General features: G+C 42.0%; 4 protein-coding genes and 1 non-coding gene across 5 annotated transcripts; 2 read left to right on the plus strand and 3 right to left on the minus strand.

The window, feature by feature from the left end:
* Positions 1 to 1,949: 1,949 nt before the first annotated feature.
* On the minus strand, positions 1,950 to 4,157 carry LOC118112480 (nucleoside diphosphate kinase homolog 5-like). The gene is made up of 5 exons (XM_035161821.1): positions 3,614 to 4,157; positions 2,958 to 3,163; positions 2,416 to 2,516; positions 2,212 to 2,330; positions 1,950 to 2,118 (listed from the first exon to the last, which is right to left on the minus strand). Exons 1-5 carry the CDS (start codon positions 3,737 to 3,739, stop codon positions 2,020 to 2,022), a joined length of 651 nt encoding a protein of 216 aa, XP_035017712.1. The 5' UTR covers positions 3,740 to 4,157; the 3' UTR covers positions 1,950 to 2,019.
* Positions 4,158 to 4,246: 89 nt separating this feature from the next.
* On the minus strand, positions 4,247 to 8,665 carry rack1 (receptor for activated C kinase 1). Its single transcript, XM_035161820.2, has 8 exons — positions 8,447 to 8,665; positions 7,361 to 7,532; positions 6,066 to 6,213; positions 5,641 to 5,736; positions 5,329 to 5,439; positions 4,941 to 5,081; positions 4,594 to 4,704; positions 4,247 to 4,359 (listed from the first exon to the last, which is right to left on the minus strand). The coding sequence occupies exons 1-8, from the start codon at positions 8,553 to 8,555 to the stop codon at positions 4,294 to 4,296; spliced, it is 954 nt and encodes a 317-aa protein (XP_035017711.1). The 5' UTR covers positions 8,556 to 8,665; the 3' UTR covers positions 4,247 to 4,293.
* Positions 8,666 to 10,916: 2,251 nt separating this feature from the next.
* Positions 10,917 to 13,916, minus strand: hs6st2 (heparan sulfate 6-O-sulfotransferase 2). Its single transcript, XM_035162288.1, has 2 exons — positions 12,780 to 13,916; positions 10,917 to 12,351 (listed from the first exon to the last, which is right to left on the minus strand). Exons 1-2 carry the CDS (start codon positions 13,352 to 13,354, stop codon positions 11,526 to 11,528), a joined length of 1,401 nt encoding a protein of 466 aa, XP_035018179.1. The 5' UTR covers positions 13,355 to 13,916; the 3' UTR covers positions 10,917 to 11,525.
* Positions 13,917 to 14,381: 465 nt separating this feature from the next.
* Positions 14,382 to 14,454, plus strand: trnaf-gaa. Its single transcript has one exon. It is a non-coding gene; the product is annotated as a tRNA-Phe (tRNA).
* Positions 14,455 to 16,191: 1,737 nt separating this feature from the next.
* Positions 16,192 to 20,267, plus strand: zgc:153018 (Transmembrane protein 179-like). The gene is made up of 4 exons (XM_035161861.2): positions 16,192 to 16,694; positions 17,440 to 17,577; positions 18,154 to 18,232; positions 18,861 to 20,267. Exons 1-4 carry the CDS (start codon positions 16,372 to 16,374, stop codon positions 19,059 to 19,061), a joined length of 741 nt encoding a protein of 246 aa, XP_035017752.2. The 5' UTR covers positions 16,192 to 16,371; the 3' UTR covers positions 19,062 to 20,267.
* Positions 20,268 to 20,647: the final 380 nt, after the last annotated feature.

Below are 20,647 nucleotides of genomic sequence, written 5' to 3' on the forward strand. Positions count from 1 at the left end.
CAATACATGCATTTCCCACCATTTTGCCGGTACAACCGCACTCCATCGTCCACAAAAGGAATCATCTGCGTGCGGGCAAATGGCACCAGAGAACCGTCTACAAACTCAACATGGTGGCCACCCATCATCCAAAATACATTTCTGCTGGAGCCACAGATTTGAAGAATGCCCAGCGTGTGTGCCACACTGATAAACCGAACCCACACTGTATACCGTAAATTATGACTAACTATGGATCTAGGAGACCGAACGATGACTGTCACCCTGGTCTTTACGTTGAATGATGCCGTCATCTGTCTGTCATCGAGAACATATATGAACAAAGTCATGTGACTGACCTTAGGAGCCTTGGCTCGCCGCCCATAAAGCTCCCCGGTGAGCACGCCTCCTCCCCTTGCCCGAACACCTCAGCCTGTTCTAAGCGACAAGAGATGGTGACGGTCACCGTTTGGTCTCATAGATCCATAGTTAGAGTCATAACTTATGATCTATTTTCGACCTCACTCAGACCATCACCACGGTCTTTACCTTGGATGACTAGTACCATCAGTTTCAAGAGGAACAGAGGACTCCACCGCCTCACATCATGGCCTAGCAGCTGAGAGCACTAACGCGGCCCAGGAAGTGGCCACACTTCTGGTGGAATGAGCTGGGGGGGCGCTTCCCCTGGAGTGCATCTCTAGCTGAAAGACAGGGATGAAACCCTTGTCGACATTGTGATGGCTGTTTGGAGTCACCAGAGGTTGTGAATCCTGTACCCTATAAACTGCCATACACCCATGGCTCTTTATGAGCCCAGGATGATTGGTGGGGAGGCTGGGAGCCCCTAGGTTTATACCTGGTAGTCACAGCCCTGCAGAACATGTGCTGTACACAGTCTCTGGTACGCCGATACTGTTCAGCCTTATCTTACACACCCTGGGAGTCAGGATGAAACACGTGTGCTGGCACGATTGGCATATTGATCAGTTCTTTCCTGATATTTTCAGGCCAAGTTGTCTGCGCCAACCAAATCTGCCTCTTTGACATCATGGCAGATGACATAACTGCACCAATGTCCCTTGTAAGTTGGGAATGAGTAACAAGGGCAGAGTCTATCAGGCTCATGGTGTCCTTGTCCTCTGGGTTGGCTGTTCTCCTAAGAGCTGCCAATAAAATGGCAAATGCATTGCCCGAATGTGCTGCATTATAAGTCCGACACACCAGTCGGTCCGACTTATCACACTCTTTCAGAGGACAGGGTGGATTAGCAGTTACCCGGTCTAGACCCAGAAACGTTAAGGCTGCCATCTCCCGCTCAAATGGAGGCATATCCCCCATTCCTGTTTCGGGAGCATACTTGATCTTAGCCAGTCTCGGGCAACCTGCATTGGACTGAGGTGCGCCACTAGGGATGCTCCATGCCTTCCTGAGCATGTGCAAAAAGTCACCAGCAACAGGTACAGTAACTGATTGCTGGGACTGTTGGGACTGAGGGATGCCTGCCCAAATCCCATCCATTGGAGCAGGAGCTTCAGTTGGAAAGTTGAGCCCCACAATTTTTGCCACAATTGTAACCTTTGATAAGACGTCCGTGGGCGAAGGCTCACTGTCCCCCATGTTGCTGAGGTTTGACGCCCCCTCAAATTGTGTGGATTAAGGCTGCTCTAGCCCAGCAGCACCATCAGACTGTTCATCACTTCCAAAAAGGGAATTTTGAGCATTGATAGAGAGAACATGAGGCTGAACCACATTCTCCTCCTGATAGGAGGATAACCTGTCAGGGGAGGATTCATTTGAGTTCCCATGCACCGATGCCTTGGCTGTTGTAGCAGGATACTGGGCCTCAACTCTACCTAACCTCTCTGACAGACCACATATGGCAGCTAGGATTTGCAGCTAAGTGTCAAGTCACACTCCTTATATTATTTTTTTTCATAGAAAGCAAACGTTACAGTTTATTTGTGCTGAAAATACATTTTATTTTTATTTCTTTATCGAAAGCCTGAAGACATTTGTTAGAATGTATACAATCTGATGTTATGTATTCTTCTCTTTCTTCCTGCCTTCCACAGCTGCTCCATCACATATTTGAGGCTTGTTGGGGCAGTTTTTGATCAGCCAGTCAGCTAGCCAAACCTATTGCAAACAATGATAACAACAATAAATAATGGCTAATGAATAAATCTATCCATCCGTATACCTCAAAAATATTGTGCACTGAACACTTACACAGGGGTTGAGTGGCTTGTGCTTGCAGAGCTGAGTGAGCCCTCGAACCAGAGTTGGGTTCACATACTTGCTCAGGTATTCTTCGGTTTCTGCTCTCGGAGGAAGGGGCTCAATAACAGCTGCAGAGAGAAAGAACAAAATAATATGCGCTCAATAGCACATTTCCATATGGGCCACAGTATGTGTGATGTGTGTATAACTTACAGTTTGGGAACATGAATTTGATCTCCCTCTCAGCTGCATGAAATGACTCACTGCCGTGGAGTGCGTTCTTCAGGTCACAAGTGCCATACTTTGCTCTAAGGCTGGGGAAAAAACACACCTTCAGAAGTGCACTCCTGCTTAAGTTGTCTTGATCACAAACTGTTACCTTTCTACTTTGAATAAAAGACCACAATTATTATACCAAATCAAATAAATGAACTACATTGATAAGACATGGTTAACTATGTTCTATCACAGGAGTATACAAGTGTTGTGAAACCACATAGTCATATAGTGTAAGTACTGAACTTGTCATGGCAGTTGAAATAATAGTGTTTATATTTCCCCCAAGTACAGTGACGGCCTATTTTAGTGGTGGCAGCCTTTGTTTCTAAGCAAACATCTACTGCTATTTAGATGGATCAACTTTGCTTGTATGTACATTTATTCAACATGTGGTTCATCGTAGCACATTTTATGCATAAAAAGCCTGACAACAGGACAAAAGTCTGAATCAACACCTTCAAAGTTAACAAACTGACCATTCTGGGTGAGTTTCTCGAGCCTTGGGGCTGTTGACAGGCCCCATGAGGATCTTCCAGTATGCAACAGCATTGCTGCGGGCCAGCGTCAGGGCGATGATAGGGCCAGAGCTCATGAAGGCAGTCAAGTTGGGAAAGAAGAACTTTCCATACTGGTCTGCGTAGAAGTCGCTGCATTGCTCTGGACTTAGCTGCAGCTTCCGCTTCTGCAGCAGACATGGGATATTGGACATTTCACAGAGATGTGTGGAGAGAGGTGAATCAAGTTTTGTGCATCAGAATGAATCCAGACATTCAAACCTCCTCGAGGTGTAAGAGCAATATTTATGGACGTAGGTGAGGTGGTGTGCAAGCAGGCATTTAAGGGTATGCAATAATCTTAGAATACAGGTTGCTGGAGAATGCTGCACCCTAAGAAAATACTACTCCTTATCATTTCATTTAATGTTACGCTGCTTATGTGCCGTCAGCGCTCCCTGGTGGACAAATTATGCAACTATTGGAGTGTTTCTCCATTTCCTCAACTACCCGTCAGTGAGACTTCACGTACATTTTGAGAAGCCGCTCGCCCGTTCATGTAGGAGCATCTGAAACTGTAGCTACAGATGTACCACCAGTTAAATAATGTCCATAACAAATGTAAAAACCAAACCGACCTGCAACACAGCGAATCCCGATTTGAGGATAACGTCTTCAATCTCCTCACTTCTGTGGATGGCGTCTGGTTTAATGAGAGCCATGGTTCTCTCTACGTAAATGCGACGCAATGAGTTCGGTTCCATCTTTAACAATTAAGTTCACGAAGCTGGTAAAGTTAGTTATTGATCAACTAAAATTGGGAACAGGTGGTGAACGACTGAGGACTTCAAACTGCCCCGTGGTCCTAATGTCTATGTTTCCGTTGCCATGATACCATTACCGTTCTACAGCAAGCCAAGCAGGACAATCCATTTCATTTGCTTAACACTCTTAACTAGATTCTCTGCCCCTACACATGACGTCACCGTATTTTTAATCTACTTCCTTTAGCTCCCGAGTTGGACAGATAATACCCTCACCTCAGATTTTAGGGTGCAAGACTATTAAATATTTTGTATATGAAAAAACTTAAACGGTACAATCTCCACACGGAGCAATATTGGTTTAGACAAAAGCTACCAAACATTATGGTCATGTTTAAACCTTTAACCTAACTAATCTTATAATAAACCCTTAGGACCACTTATTCTGTTAAAGTTCCCCCTGTGATATAAATCATTGATATAGCATTGAAACAAAGAAAGCACACATTCATTTCAAACGAGTCTTTTATTCAAACTGATTCAACCATAAGATCTTATCGTGTTCCAATAGTGACCTGCCACACTCTGATCAGGTTGTCAGTGTAGCCAGCAAACAGGGTCTGAAAAGAAGAGGGACAGACATTAACACCCAAGACTCAATTATTACTTTGTAAAGTCTGTTAGTTTGTTCAGAACATTCAAACAAGTGTGTTTCTAGTCTCCCCTCATATTTGCAGGTATGTCACCAGTTTACATCAGAATTTTATGTGAATAGGTATAATCACCGGGGGTAACACACTTTAGTAGAATTGCCACATATATACTGAAAGGTCCTAGAGATCAGCGTGTTGTACCTGTCCATCAGCAGACCATGCCAGGGAAGTACACTGTGGGGGTTCAGCCTTGCTATTTGTGCTGATCACTTCCTGTCTCAGCTCATCCACAATGATCTTGCCCTCCAAATCCTACAAGAGAAGGAAAACAACAGAGGCATCAATAACACAACTGCAGCAATGGATCAATCACAGAAACTAATGCATCAAAAATGAATGAACACAATGAACATATTGGTCCATGACAGAGCTCAGAAACAGCCTCTTTATCATCAAGAAATACAGTTGGCATGGAAGTTTCATCACCGCAATTCAACCTTCAATTCTTTATATACTGGTCATAAGATATTCAGGATTGAGTCTTTTACCCAGATCTTGATGCTTGGGCCAGTGGCGGCACACAGCCAGTAACGGTTGGGGCTGAAGCAGAGGGCATTGATCATGTCACCACTGTCCAGGGTGTACAGGTGCTTGCCCTCATTCAGGTCCCAGAGCATGGCCTGGCCGTCCTGTACAGAGACAAAAGGGATCCTTCAATAAAATATCTAAGCAAAATATATAGCTAGTATCTAGGATATTTACATAATGCCGGAGAGCTAACAGCTAGGCTTTAGAGCCATAAACATTAATCAAAAGCACCAACACACAAAAAAATAAAATAAATATATATCACCACTTCAAGATTCTTTATATCATCACCATTTAAAGAGATATATCTTTCTGCAAGTCTACCATTATATAAAGTTTACATCATACCTTTCCACCAGATGCACACAGGGAGCCATCAGGAGAGACAGTCACTGTGTTCAGGAAGCCAGTGTGGCCAATGTGGTTGGTCTTCAGCTTGCAGTTGGCCAGGTTCCACACCTTAGAGCAAAGGACATACAATTTGCATTTACACCACCATGACACTATTTGGGTTCAGACCAGGGAGATCAGGTAATACAGGTTGGCTTTTTAAATCGTTGGGAAAATTTAGGCTCAAGTCTCATTAACCTTCTTTTTATAGTCGGTCACAGGTACAAAAACTAAGTTAAAGCTTAGGGGAGTTAAAAATGTAAACGTTACCTTAACCAGCTTGTCCCAGCCGCAGGAGACAATGATGGGGTTGCTGCTGTTGGGGGAGAATCGCACACAGGACACCCACTCAGAGTGGCCCTCATCCTGAAAATTGAAGAGGTACAATGATCCCACATTAATGATTCCTGTGTTACCAAATTAAATCATTAGCATCTTTGATCGGGTAAACAAAGTGGAAAAAGTTGGAACCTGTACAAAAGTGTTTTGTTTAGCCGTTAAGTCTTGAAAATTAACACATCTACTGAAGACCTGCTAAGCAGCCCCTACTTTTAAGACATCAATCTGTTTTTTTACCCCAAGAAAATTTCACTACTAGGGATTGCCAAGTGTCAATTTCCAATTCGAAGCTGTGTAAGGTCCTAGTGTTGCACTTAAAACCACTAAACTCTAATTTCGCTGTCAGAAAGACTCACCTGGATGGTGTATTTGCAGACTCCAAGAGTGTTCCATAGCTTGATGGTCTTGTCCCGGGATCCAGACACAATCTGACGGTTATCAGCAGAAAAGGCCACACTCAAAACATCCTTGGTGTGTCCAACAAATTGGCGAGTGGTGGCGCCGCTGGGGAAACATAAAACATTTAAAATTAACCATTGGTCAATTCAATGAGTAAGCTGTAATTGAGCACTTTTGACCATTGACCAACAGGATAAAAATGTTCCTTTTAGACTGGATGAATGTCTGTCATATAAAACAAAACCAGTATATATTTTTAATGATCATGGGTCAATTTTCCAAAGATGCAAATAGCATCAAGACATCCCAGTTTTGTCCTTGCCTGTAAATGGTTGAATATGAACAACCCTATTCACAACTGTTGGATATTTTAAGTAGAAGTAAGCATGGTTCTGTCCAATATTGCTGCATTTAAAACTGGTAAAACTAAACTAGGAGCTACAAATACATGAGTGAAGACAAGTCATCTTATATAAATTTTCTATGTTTATGGATGCATATTTATCATTTATTACTAGCATGAATCTTGACAGCACATTGCAAGTAAGATACACTTACTTGCAAACACTACGACAGTAAATTGTGAACTGATGACTTGTGACCATATTTCCACGAGATTGTAACCGAGTGAAAGCAGGGGAGAATAACTGGTTTAACCTATTGGTACCATCGGGTAAATTAGAACAACCTGATCTCGACTCAGTCTGAATTCTCAGATAATTTTAATTTCAGTCAGTTTTATGTTTCAGGGTTTTGACAGGTATGTTAATCTGGTGGTATCCTTTTAAGATGCTAAGCCAAGATTGACATGAAACATTTCAAGAGAAATACAATTATTGATGAGTCATTGATTAAGTCCATCTGTGCACCCATGTGGTTGTTGCCAGTCAAATTATGTAACTGGCAACACATTAGGATGGAGTTTGTCTCAGATCTGATAGTATAGAAATGGGTTTTATGACGACCTGGTGTAGATCCTACTTGAAGTGAAGAAAAAGGCAAACAATTCAACTGTAGCAAAGGATCAAACAAACAAATTGGTCTACGTTAGAGCTCAGAAACAGCCTCTTTATCATCATAGAATACAGTTGGCATTGAAGTTTCATCACTGCCCCAATATCCTGCACGACTTTTCCCTGTGACCCCAATGGTGTTCAGTACGAACACAAACCATCCACTGCAAGTTACCAGGCTCCAACTCCACCCACACGTCCAACCAGTAACTAAAGACATGTCTAATCCAGGCACTTACGTGGTGAGATCCCACAAGCGGAGGGTCGAGTCCCAGGCACCGGACAGGGCGAACTGTCCATCTGAGGAGATGACAACATCGCTCACAAAGTGAGAGTGGCCCTTCAGGCAGCGCTGGGGGATGCCATAGTTGGTTTCATCACGGGTCAGCTTCCACATGATGATGGTCTTGTCTGAAAAACAGAAATACATCCCACAAATCAAATACGCTCAATTGAAGCAGATATTTTGAAAATGTATTAATCAGCATTGGTCAAGGAAAATGGCCAAACAGCAGAAGCAGACAATATATTAAGAATGGGTTATTATTACGTCCACACAAATGGATGTACCTCACCTTTGTGTATGTGATATGTGTGGTTACACCTGTGCATGTTATCATATCTTAGTTATAGTTGTCTATCATATGTTGCCAGGTGCACTTGTATCTTATGGTATTTTTACACACTTTATTACTTTGTAAAGTCTGTTAGTTTGTGCAGAACATTCAAACAAGTGTGTTACTAGTCTCCCCTCATATTTGCAGGTATGTCACCAGTTTACATCAGAATTTTATGTGAATAGGTATAATCACCGGGGGTAACACACTTTAGTAGAATTGCCACATATATACTGAAAGGTATACACACTTGTGTACATACTTTTATTTTAACTAATGAATTGTACTTGTAGAGTCACATTTGTGCACGTTACCTTTAAAGTTAAACTTCTGTTATTACACTGCCAGTTACACTTGAACGTGTCGTGGTACTTTTAATCGCAGCTGTGTGGGATATTATACTTTTAAATACACAAGTGTATGGTATACCTGTGGTTGAACCACTGTTAACTATAACACAGTACAGAGCAGATGACGCCTGATGCTATTAGCTAGCACGGCTAACGGGTGCCTTTCTCCCCGGTTGGCGCTCATTGTTTCGGGTATGAAAACCGAAGACGAACATACATTAATTCGTGGCTTGTTATATAAACACGACATGTGCCACGTACGTCGGTAAAGTCGTTAGTCTTACGTTATTTCAGCAAACCGGCTAGCTCTAGTGCTACGGGGGCCATGTTGGCGGAGCCGGCGGGGAGGACGCCTCACCTCGGGACGCCGACAGAATCATGTCGGGATACTGGGGCGTCGTGGCGATCTGGGTGACCCATCCACTGTGCCCCTTCAGGGTCCCCCTCACGGTCATCTGCTCGGTCATTTTGGCGAGGTTCGGCGGTGCCTTTGACGAGGATGGATTCGGATTTTTCAGAGGTCTGAAAATACTTAGGTCCTCATCGCATCTGGCCACGGAGGAAAAGGAAGTTCAGACCCGGATGCAAAAGCTAAGAGGAGGTGAACGAGCCGCGGTGCACTCTGGGAAATGTGGACTTGATACTTTCATCCGGGACTACAGTGTTTCCGCAGGATGTCCACGTCTGAATGATTTTACTGTTCATTAACAGATAAATTATTCTTTATACTCTTTATTTTCATTCATTCAACTTTGATTTTAATCACGTTGGGTTAAGTCATCACCGAGAACTGAAAATAAACATTCTAAGACACCAAGAAAACACATATAAATAGTAACATTTGCCAAACAGCAAAATCAAGAAAATACGAAAAAGCCTTATGACTTAATACAGTGCATAGCATTTATTCTAAAGTAAATAAATCAAAGCAATCGAAACTAACAACAAGTAACAAACTGCATATTTCTTTGTACAAATATTGTATATTTTTATTTTTAAAATATTTCATATTTTCGTTATTTTCTTTTTTTGTTTACTTATTGGCTATTTGTATTGTTGTACTCATATTTGTACATTGATATTGTTGTAAACTATGTCAGGAGGAATAAAGATAAAAAACAAGACGACCCCAACAAGTTATAGAAGTATTTCCTGAAAACTGGGAATGTAAAAAAAAAAAAAAATAGAATATGCAACATTTACAAACAAAACACTTCCATGGTGATCAGTGATAAATGTGGCACCAATTTAATGTTCACTAACATCAAACTACAAATATAAAGTTATTTGTTAAAACTAGCAATTGGAATTACAGCTCAAAACATGACACACAATTAAAGCCGATGTTAATATTGTGTTCTATGCTCTATTGTTCTCCACCACATGCATCAACTGCAATAAATTGCAAATAAAAATTCAGAGAATGCTGATTTTGCCTAATGGGTAACACAGGTACGTCAATACTGGAGGCGCGCGTGCCGTTGAGCTGCGTGAATGGTGCGATGAACTCCAAGTTGAAGGAACAGGTACTGGGTCTTACGCTGGTACGTGTAGCACTCTGCAGCAGCACTGCCCATCGCTCTTCCTCACTCATAGCAGAGACGTTGTAGCATTGTAAATAAATATGTGTTATGGCTGATGGTGCAAAATTACATTACATTACATTTCATTTAGTTGACGCTTTTATCCAAAGTGACTAACAAGAAGTGTATTCAACCATGAGGGTACAAACCCAGAACAACAAGAATCAATCAAAATCGAAATAAAAGCCCCCAGATGGATACATGGAAGAAACTTATTGCATGACACAAAAATAAAGACTTCCACAAAGAAGGAAATCTGCAGTTTGAATCAATTCACATCCTCACTGAGTTATTACTTACTGGAAACATGGTAATCGAAGACACGCACCAAGCATCTGACACACACACACACACACAAACACACTGACTACTCTGTTCACCTCTCTCTCTGTCAAACCGGCACCAAGCATCAGGCACAAATTCAAAATTACTTATGAGGAATTTTCTAGTTATTATTATTATAACACTTATAACACTTATAACACACACACACATACTTACTGATGGTGACAAGGACTTACTTTCAGTGTACCTACCATTTCCTTCCTCTCACATTTGAGGGAGGGCTGTCCGTAGAATGTATTGATAAAGATCTATTAGCAACAAAGTAGTTAAATGAATAGTTATTAGATGAGGAGCCTAAAATCTAAACTATGCAGTTTAACGCAGGACACTACAGGCAAAGTGTCTATTTCGCTTCCATGTCTTCTTTCACTCTTACGGAAAGAAAACTTCCAAAAATACACATTTAGATGCTGTTTTTTTTACCATCCTCTGTCTGTTTGCATCTGTAGATTTCTATCAACAATAATATTTATACTACAGGGGGAAATACTGTCTTGATGTAGGTCATTAACTGGGGAAGTTCTGAGCTGATACGTTTTAGTTAATTTTTTGAATACTATTCACCTGCCATGCCAACTGGCAAATGTATGCAAATAAAAGCATTTTATTTAGTTAACATCTACTTTGCATATCAAGGTGGTGATTGTGAGGACATCATTAGATAGAAATCTGACTGTATTCAACTGTAGGGTCTCCCCTTACGTACAGTGCACTGTACGTAAGGGGAGAACAGGAATTAATAATATATATATATATATATATATATATTTTTTTAAAGCACCCCAGAAAAGGGGCACTTTCTCTATAGGAAGAAAAGGGGCAGGGCTCAAGCCCCCTTTGATGTATATGTGTGCACATGACAGGATATATCTATATGGTAAGAATAGACCAATAGTTCAGTAGATGTAAAATTATTATTTTATATAAAAATTGAGACTCAGGAGACATTCAATAATTTTACAACATTAGCAGTTAATACAACACATTGAGGTATCTATGAAAATCCCATTCTTCTTTTCTGTCATGTAAGACACACTTAAAAACACAGGTACATTTGAAAATGTATAAAGTTCATAGAAGAGAACAATCTGGCAAACATATAGATTGTTAATCACAAACAATTGCAGATGTTTTTTAAAACAGAAACAGGTATCATGTTGTTTCTTTTGACAAAGAAATTATGAATTTCCACTCGTTCCAAGCTACATCATATGAGTTCAGATGTGTTCAAAAGCCAAAAGAAGAGTCGACAAGGCTCGTGTGAACAGTACAGGATTACAGGTAGTTAGAGCAGCCTCTCTTTCCATCGAGAAATTCATCCGTTATCTGTTATGTCAGTTGATGCAAAGAAATACAATCAGTATCAATAAATAAATTTGTGTCAGTTGAAACAGTTCATGGTGATACACATGTAGTGGGAGGCATATACTAAAATATATTCATTAACAACAGACAACAAGGCAGAACTTGGCACACTTAGTGTTAAGACCCAACTGCATGTTCCTGTCGCTACCACTGTTCCACATTGTCCATGTAGTCCTCCATGGTGCTATTCTCATCCAGATCCCACCACTCTGGGAGTAGCACCTCTGACTCTGTGTTGTCTCCAACAGCCTTCTCCCTCTGCTGCTCCTCAGTAACTGCAGAGTGGCTGTCAGGCTGACGCGGTGTTTCTGTAGGCTTCAGCTGCCTCCCTTGCTTTGCGAGCCTTCCACGTAGCCGCCTCCTCTCCTGCTGACGCCTTTCTCTGGCCTGCCTGCGCTCCTGCTGCCTCGCCACCTGGAAACGCTGTAGGAAAAGGTCACGGCCATACTCATACAGCTCCACATCCCATCGATTGAGCTGGCGGATTCTGTGCTGCGTCTCAGGAGGTACGTCAACACCGGAGGCGCGCGTGCCGTTGAGCTGCGTGAATGGTGCGATGAACTCCAAGTTGAACGTTCGCTCGAACAGGTACTGGGTCTTACGCTGGTACTCGGTCAGCCCAAAGAAGGCCATGCCCCGTAGGTTACGTTTAGCACTCTGCAGCAGCACTGCCCATCGCTCTTCCTCACTCATGGCAGAGACATTGTAGCACCCCACCAGGCTGAGGTCAGCCAGCATGCGGGTCTGCCGATTGTTGGCTAGGTTGTAGGGGCAGTCCATGAACTCCTGCAGGGAGCAACCCGACCAGTCATCTCCAGAGTAGCAGCTCGGCAGCTCAGACAACGTCGGTGAACGTCCTTCACACACATGTAACGAGGCTTTCCATGTGGCACCTCGCTGCACGTGACGCCACTCACTCAAGTAGCGTGATACAGGGTCTCTTAGGATGGTTATGTAATAATAGTTTCTCCTAGAAAGAAAAAGAGGACATTAGATATGCAATAAGCAAATTCAAACAGCCGTAATCTGATATGACAAAAAAAACCCCCATAAAAAGCAGTAAAAATTCATAGATCATGTCAAAACCTCGTCCTGCTTGAAGTATTTAAACTTCCTCAAAGGATCAAATTCACACTTAAGATGAAAGTAATCTGTGAACACTGCAAATTGATCCCATTAAACAGTTCGATTTAGTATACATGTTAAACACGTATTTATGTGAAGGTTACATTTTTACATGTATGTTTACATGTAATTTCAATGTCACATCCCTACAGTGTATAGATTTGTGTAAGAGTAAGACACAGACTATCTTGCCATCTGTTTCATTGCTGTGTCGCCTGCAGTGATTGTGAGAAATGTGAAGTGATTGTGTGTCACCTCTCCGCCTCCACTAACCTGAGCAGGTTCTGTGGAGCCTCTTTCGTGTCCATGCGGGACGGGACACACTTGGTGAGCTCGGTCCAGTCCGCATGGAGCCCGCAGCTCCAGCCGGTGGAGAAGCGGGAGAAGAGCCAGGTTTCCTTCTTACCTGGCCGGTAACAGGTGCACTTCTTCTGGCCTGCGTGGCACTCGCACGGCCTCTCCAGCTGAATATTCCGCACTAAATGTCGACCAAAGGTGGTGCCCCCTGTTTTTTGAATGTGCAGAAACACTATAACATCATCCCCTTTGATGTTAAAGTCTACGCCGCGGTTTAAATCAGCGTTGGTGAAGTTGAATCGAGGGACAAAGCGCACCAGGGCGCCGTCTTCTGCGATGTACGGATCCTTCTGAGGCCCATCTTGAGCTCCATTACCTCTGCTCCGGGAACCAGTTGCCCCGCCGACTTTCAGCCAGGACCCCAGCTGGTGCAGCATGCGGCACTCCGACCGGCTCGGGCACACGTACTGGACCATAATGACGCCAAAGAGCAACGACATGAGCAGGACGACCAGGAGCCGCTGGTGGCTGCTGCTGGATTTATCATCCATCTTCCCGGGAGGAGCAGAAACACATCCCTCAGGCAGTCCGGACCCCTGCCTCGGCCGGGGAACCTCGGGGGAGTAGTGTTTATATGGCCGCCAAACGAGCGAAAACAATAACAATGCAGCAGCTAGCCAGCTAACGTTAGCTAGCCAGGCTGAAGGTGGCTGCGCGGCAGGAAAACGGGACGCTAGCGTGGAGCAAGTTCTTCTGTGTCATGAAATACAACCCGTGCCGCTCTCATCTGAAACAAGAGGCTCGTTGTTCCCTGTGGGGTTGGTTAGGTCATCTTCGGAGCACCCGCAGGTCGGTGCGTTCAACAGCCTGCGATTCCTGACCCTTTCTTCCCAGCAGCCCCTGCGCTGGATGTGGGAGTGTAGTTACGTCACCGCGGAGGTAACGTCCTGCCGAGTCGAGTCTGAGTCGTGCAAACTGCAGAATACGCGCTTTATTTCCGAACAACATGCTTTCTGGCAACATTTCACCGAAGAAACCTTCATTGCGATATCAACTGGAAGAAGGTTTGGTCCCTGCCACAAAGATCCTCCTCACAAATACGGTGATAAAGTGTCATTTAAAAGGATAGTTCACCCCAAAAAATTATATTGACAATCTACTCACCACTATGCTGATGGAGGGGAGGGTAAAGTGTTTGAGTCCACAAAACACTTTACGTTTCAGGGGTAAACACTTTTGCAGCCAAATCCAATACAGTTGAAGTAGATGGTGACCGCTTCTTCAAACGTAAAGCAACATTAAAAACATAGAATGCAACATCCAAGTGTCCGTAAGCCCCGACATTTAGATCCGACTTGAAACAGCGTCAATGACACCATGTTTTTGGCCTAAATGACCTCCGATGTCCTCCTCGGGAGCCACGTTCTCCCGTGGATCACAGTCACAATGGCACGGTGTTAAACTAGCAACCTTTCAGAGCTCTGTCACCATTTATGTACCTGGTAAACACCGCGACATTATCTATGGTACCTAGTGAAAAATGGATAAATTTGTCATCTAAGGCTGAACGATGTCACCGCCGAAATAGCTCAGTTGGGAGAGCGTTAGACTGAAGATCTAAAGGTCCCTGGTTCGATCCCGGGTTTCGGCATTTTGTCAAACTGCGAGAACACAGTCCTCGAAGTAACTATGTCCTGGTGCTGCAAAGATAATCATGTCTCGTCTTTCATATTATTTTATACTTTCCCCTATTTTTATATTTTTGTATTTATTCTTAAGCACAAACACTGCCTTGTATTCGTAAATGTACGTGGTAATACAACCTGACTCTGATTCTTCACATAAGTGGGAATTTTCCTTATAGTTAAAAAAAATTATTCTGGTCGGTGTCTTTAATTTCTATTAGCTTGATTTACTTTCCGAAAAGAAGTTTCGCCTGTCACTTAGACCAAATATTTCTCTACATATTTTGAGCTGCTTGTATTGAGATATGTGCCAGAGCTTCGCTTATCGACTTTGGTGTGTCCGTAGGATGGGGGTTAGTGGATGGACACCAATGTTTTTCCAACAGAGAGGAATTTCACCCCCAACTCCAGCCCACATGAGTCACCACCAAACTGCAGCATCCAAAGTGCCCCCCCCCCCGGGCCAATGTAAAAGACATTGTTATTATGCTGATCTCAACACTCCTGGCCTTTGTCTTTGCTGCAGTGTAATGGACTCATTTGGTGACACAGTAAAATGTTGCTCTTCAACACGAGCGACAAATTCCAAATGTTTAGGTCACAACTTAATTGTGAGAGTTAAACATTAGTTGGATCCAAAAGCTGGTTTCCTTTTAAAGCTTATTCATAAGGATAATAAATACTACTCATGATAATACTACTACTAATATTAATAATAATAATGTTCCTGTGTTGAGTGATGATTGCTGTGTGCTGACATCACTGATCAGACCCTACAGATTAGTGTGTCTGTCTGCAGGAGGATTTAAAGAAACGAGGTCAACTGCTGAAAACAGGGTCACGAGAGGTCACTGTCATACGTCACAGATGGAGGAATTTGTAGGCCTAACGATCGTTGGTGTGAACAGATGTATCACTCTGGTCCAAAATCACCACTCAGTCTCCCGTGATTGAATTGTGTTGTTCGCTGCCGGATATACTAATGCATCATAAAATATATTTGGATAATACTTTTTAATAACAGTAGTGTGTTTACTTAAAATAGTACTGTACGCAAATACAATATTTGGTGCTTGTACTTCACTGGAGTATGCCAGTTTGACTGTCTGATACTGAAAGTCTGAAACAGGGTACTTAATTTTTTTATAAATATTCTTATTTTTTGGTTAGTTCGCAGATTCAAATTTGTAATTCAAAGTGTGATTAATAAATACATGATGATGTACTGTTAGGATAAGTTGCCCAGAAGGAAATTCACAAACTACCCAGCAGCATGTAAAGTTTGAAATATCTTCACATTTATAATCATATTCCAATACTATAAATAATCCAGATAGTTTCATCCTAGTACTTAGACAAATCTTGAGTATTTGCAATGTTTATTAACTGTTGCTATTGCTATTAATTGTAAAAGATGTACTTTCCCAATACTGACTGTTAATTTGAATCCTGCAAAGTAACTTAAAAGACCTACTATATAAAATGGAGTAAAAAGTATTACTTTTTTTCAAAATTACGGAGGAGTGGAAATATTCAAGTGAAGTTATAACGACAAGCATGTTGTTATACAGTGGCTCTACTCTCTATCTGCTGCTAATGGGACATTTGATTGTGTTACATCTTATTGTTGTGTAACGATGACAACAACGATGACGATCGCTCTTCTTTCGCCCTGGTTCCTGGAGAATGTGGAGGAGTGATACGTCTGTGGATGTCCGCTGCTCCTGCGTAGTGGTGGAATGCGGAGCGTCGGGTGGGTCCCGCACTAGTGTCTGTAAACACCCCGCACGGTGAACCATCACACGGGACTCAGACGGGGGTGAGCTGGTTTCAATCGTGAATTTTCCCCCGGTTCAGTTTTTGGGTTTTGTCTGATCGGGAGCATGGAGCTGGACCGGCGGCTGCTGCTGGCCCACTGTGCGGTCCACGCCCTGTCGTTCGCGGCGGGGCTGCTGGTGGTCGTGCCCATGGCTCTCAACGGCTCCGCTTTCAAAGGCCGCTGCGCCCTCTTCTCCACCGGCTACTGGAGGGCCGAGAGCCGGGCCGAGGCGCCGGAGCAGCCGGGGGACGTCTCCCAGCTGGTGGTGCAGCAGTGGGGGCCACTCGCCGCCTGCCAGTTCGCCACGTTCGTCGGTATTTTCTCGGTGCTGTACGGGGCAGCGCAGGGCTGGAGGTGTCTCTTCTACCTGCATGGACGACACGACGAGTGAGTCCACTGCACAACACAAGAGCACACACACAACTGAGCACACACACAACCAAAGAACTGGGTTTTAATACACTAATATCATTACTTCCATATTAAATAACTGCATACTCCACTAGGTTTATAAGGAAATTATGTACATCTTACAATATAACATAACATGTTTTCACTGGTGACCTTTCATAGTTATAGTAAGTAATAAGTAATAACACATTATTAAAGATGAATGCAGTGTATTTTGGCTTGTGTTTGTTTTAGGACATTTTTGCCACAAGACAAACAGCTCCACCAAAATCCAATTCCAATTAGGTTGTTGATAATCATTCATAGGAGGTAAAATAATTCTATATTTCAGGAAAAAATCAAGCTAAGAGAATATGTCACAAATGTGTGGAGCAGAGCTTTATTTGATCTTGTGTGTCATCACCACCCCTAAGGTTTATCTCATTTACCCTCTGACCCCTGAAACCAGGAATGCTCCTTTTCTTTTTTTCAATGTTAACAATCCAATATTCTATCTGCTACACATGCCATTTTTTCTACTTTTTGATACTTTAAGTAAAGTATTTTTTTACATTTATCAAGTTGGACTTTGAACGCTGGTCATCTGTCACTTTTCTGCACCATTTTAAAGACCAAACAATTAGTCAGATATTCAGGAAATTGATCAACAGGTTAAAAGTGGTTATTTATTGCAAAGTATGCACAGTATGTGTAAAGTCTGTACTGTTCTGTTTCTGCTCAGCACCCTGTTTTCATCATTCCTGACTGTGCTGCTGAGTGTGTGCGTGCTATTCCTGTCTGGAGGGGCCAGTGTCCTCTTGTCTATGGGTCTGGCCTCGTGGTGCGACACTGTGACTGACAACAACACACGACCATACAGGTAAGAAGTCTTCTTCTGTAACTTGTTGACGCTGTCCTCTCCATCAAATTACAAATGTTGTTGGAGTGATATAGCGATAAGTTGGTCGGAGTGCAAAGTTTGTCTGCACAAAGCCACCCAGAACCAAAACAGTTAAACACTGGGGATGCTGTTGTTGAAATTTCTGCCTATATCTCATAACTAAATGGTAATTTTGAATTGATAAAGATTTATTTAACGGGGTTTTTATGCCTTCATGCCAGTGGCCAGAGGCCGTATGTTTTTGGGTGGTCCGTCCATACGACCATCCCATATCCGTGAACGCGATATCTCAAGAATGTCTTGAGGGAATTTATTCAAATTTGTTACAAATATTCACTTGGACGATCTGCTTAGATTTTGGTGGTCAAAGGTCACTGTGGCCTCACAAAATATGTTAATATAAGTTATTGTAAATATATTAACACAAACCTACATGTATTTAAGAAATATTATAGGGCTGAATTTTTTTTAATGTATTTTCAGCTGTATATGCTGTTGATATTTATAACTATGCTATGGAAACTTTCTCATCCTCTCATGTTTGCCTGTGTTTAGCTGTGCAGAGTCCCAGTCTGTTCCACTGTATCTGGATGTGGACACCTCCTCTTTCTACACAGAGCTCAACCTGGCTCAGGTAAGAGTGATAACAGCAGCACACAAACACAGTCAAGGTCACATTCACTTTTGTAGTTGCCACAACAGGACTATGTATTTGTGAGGTTTTCTGTTATACATAGATCTAAAATTATGAGACATGGGCTTTCTGTCTTTATATCATTATCATTATATAATATAAATGTAATGTTGTTTTACTTTCATAGTATTTGACAAGTCATTAGCTATTCTGGCTTTTCTATGTACATGCAGGTTTTAATCACAAAACTAATTTAATGTTTGTGGTTAAAACCAGAGAAAAGAAAGACAGAAAAAAGGATAGGCCGAATGAAGATGGGAGGAAGAAAGAAAGATGGACAGAAAGAGAAAAAAGTCTCATTAATGTAGTTATTAATGCAGTTTGTCCATTATTTTTCAGTTTTTGCTTGTGTCTGTTTGTTTTCCTGCTTTTTTTCCTCACACACATTTATCTGATAATCAGACTAAACCAAACCGGCAAAACTGCACCTGAACAGAACAAAGCAGACCTATGTGAATCGCTGAAAATATCTTAAGACACCACCTATCCTAGCATTCACTTGTTATGCACATGTGGCTCTTCGGGATATTTTGAAGCGTCTTTTTTAAGACTGACCCTGTGTCCTCAGGTTTCTCTGTGGGCTGTGACGGCTCTGTGGCTGGCTCAGTCGATCCTGGCTTTCCTGCGGCTCTACCACTCCCACAGCCAGCACATCAGTGGGCCGTGTCTTCCCCGAGAGAAGGAGCTCCTCCTGGGACACAGTCCATCTGAGAGTGGCAGCTCCCCCTCACCTCCACATCCCCCAGTGACACCCACCATCTTAGTCTGAGTCAGAGGGAATGAGGTAGTGATGTATGGTGTTACCCTTAGCCCCAATATCTAAATTAATACAGTTCTTCACAGCATGTAGGTTATGAATATCTTGAGTATAGTTTACTGGAGTATAAATCAGCTGATATGTAACAAGAAACTTTATGTTACAGGTTTATGTTTCCACTGTAAAGCAGGTCAAAATACTTTGATAACCAAATTTAAGGGATCTTTAAGATAAATGTTTTAATTGGTCTTTGTTTTTAAAATGGATATTGGTACCATCCACAGTGAAAAATACAATATCCTCCAGGCTTTATTATATAATCATATGATGTTTGAGCAGGGCCAACATCACTTACATAACTGCACTGCTAACTCAAGCACGCATCACCTCATAGTGACTCTTTCTCCATGCATTAGAGTTGATTCACGTCACTGATGACATCACGAACAGAAAAATGTTTCAGTGTACTCAGGATGCATGGTTGTTTACAGTTCTGCTTGAGTCTAACCGTTTGCACAGTTGTATTCTCATCAGGGAGAATACATTTTTGTTTTGTTGTTTTTGTTTCGTCGACTTGTTCCAAGTGTATAATTCAGATGTAGCACTGAGGCGCTTATATTGTGAAGCATGTGGTAAGAGTGTGACTGAGCCACTGTGTATGTGAAACAGGCTCACTGTGTGAGCATGACCTCAATGTTCTGTTGTGTAACAGAAAAATGGCTGCTGACTCTCTCCTCTTGTGATGATTTCTATATGATGCTGTTTGTGTGGATACAACCGCTCTCAGGGTGTTAATGAATCAGACAAATCTCCTCTAATGATTTCGGCAGAGTCTGTCGAAGATGAATTTAGGAGTTTAACTTTCAAGGATTTGTGAGAGTTTCCTGTTGAGAGAGATTTGTGTGGAGCCCAAAGGTTCAGTGAAGAAGACAGAAGTTACTAAGATGCTGAGTTTTTATAAATAAATTGTTCTTAGCTGTTTTTAAGTTTCTTTCTCTTTGACTGAAGTGGTTGTAATGAAACGCAGACAGCGGAGCAAGAAATCTGAAGTTTACAGAGACGAGACAGCGTTGTGACTTGAAATCAAATGTAACATATGACACCTTTTGTATTATAACTGACAATGGTCTTGCTTTTTACCTCTTGTACCCGTTTGTGCTTATTCATATTTATGTTTTTTGCACTTGTCTTGTTTACTGAATAAAAAGCTTCTCAGTATGAAAGAATGTTGTCTTAACTCCGACATACCAAGTTCTTTATATTTGACAAATCATTTGAATCAAATGTCAGAAAATTGTGAAAATGTAAAGCTCCCAAAGTCAAAGGTGACATTGTAATAATAGAAATAAAAGTAATAATAGAAAAAAGAAGAAAAAATTGCAGCAAATTCTCACAAAACTGGAACCAGTAAATAAATGTTTGGTGGTTTTAAAGAAAATAACCTAAATTATTGATCAGGTATTCTAACAGTATTAGTAATCAATTGAACACTACTTCAGAACTTTGTTACATGACAGACAAGTTGTGATAGACATTACTTCTGTTGCCATGTAAAAGGAACATGACTAAAACATGAAAAACAACATGCTGTGCAAAGT

This window comes from Hippoglossus stenolepis, chromosome 7 (genome assembly GCF_022539355.2).
Source record: "Hippoglossus stenolepis isolate QCI-W04-F060 chromosome 7, HSTE1.2, whole genome shotgun sequence".
In the NCBI taxonomy this organism is placed as follows: domain Eukaryota; kingdom Metazoa; phylum Chordata; class Actinopteri; order Pleuronectiformes; family Pleuronectidae; genus Hippoglossus; species Hippoglossus stenolepis.

Bases quoted from the DNA above. Each gene is read 5' to 3' on its own strand.
- LOC118112480 (XM_035161821.1), bottom strand. From the start codon at position 3,739: ATGGAACCGAACTCATTGCGTCGCATTTACGTAGAGAGAACCATGGCT. The intron at 3,164-3,613 runs GTCGGTTTGGTT...TGTCTGCTGCAG, and splicing joins CGGGATTCGCTGTGTTGCAG to AAGCGGAAGCTGCAGCTAAG. The intron at 2,517-2,957 runs GTCAGTTTGTTA...TTTTTTCCCCAG, and splicing joins CGAGAAACTCACCCAGAATG to CCTTAGAGCAAAGTATGGCA.
- rack1 (XM_035161820.2), bottom strand. From the start codon at position 8,555: ATGACCGAGCAGATGACCGTGAGGGGGACCCTGAAGGGGCACAGTGGA. The intron at 5,737-6,065 runs GTGAGTCTTTCT...TTCAATTTTCAG, and splicing joins TCTGCAAATACACCATCCAG to GATGAGGGCCACTCTGAGTG. The intron at 4,705-4,940 runs GTAAAAGACTCA...CTTCTCTTGTAG, and splicing joins GCCCAAGCATCAAGATCTGG to GATTTGGAGGGCAAGATCAT.
- hs6st2 (XM_035162288.1), bottom strand. From the start codon at position 13,354: ATGGATGATAAATCCAGCAGCAGCCACCAGCGGCTCCTGGTCGTCCTG. The intron at 12,352-12,779 runs GTTAGTGGAGGC...TTTTCTTTCTAG, and splicing joins GCTCCACAGAACCTGCTCAG to GAGAAACTATTATTACATAA.
- zgc:153018 (XM_035161861.2), top strand. From the start codon at position 16,372: ATGGAGCTGGACCGGCGGCTGCTGCTGGCCCACTGTGCGGTCCACGCC. The intron at 17,578-18,153 runs GTAAGAAGTCTT...GCCTGTGTTTAG, and splicing joins AACAACACACGACCATACAG to CTGTGCAGAGTCCCAGTCTG. The intron at 18,233-18,860 runs GTAAGAGTGATA...CTGTGTCCTCAG, and splicing joins CAGAGCTCAACCTGGCTCAG to GTTTCTCTGTGGGCTGTGAC.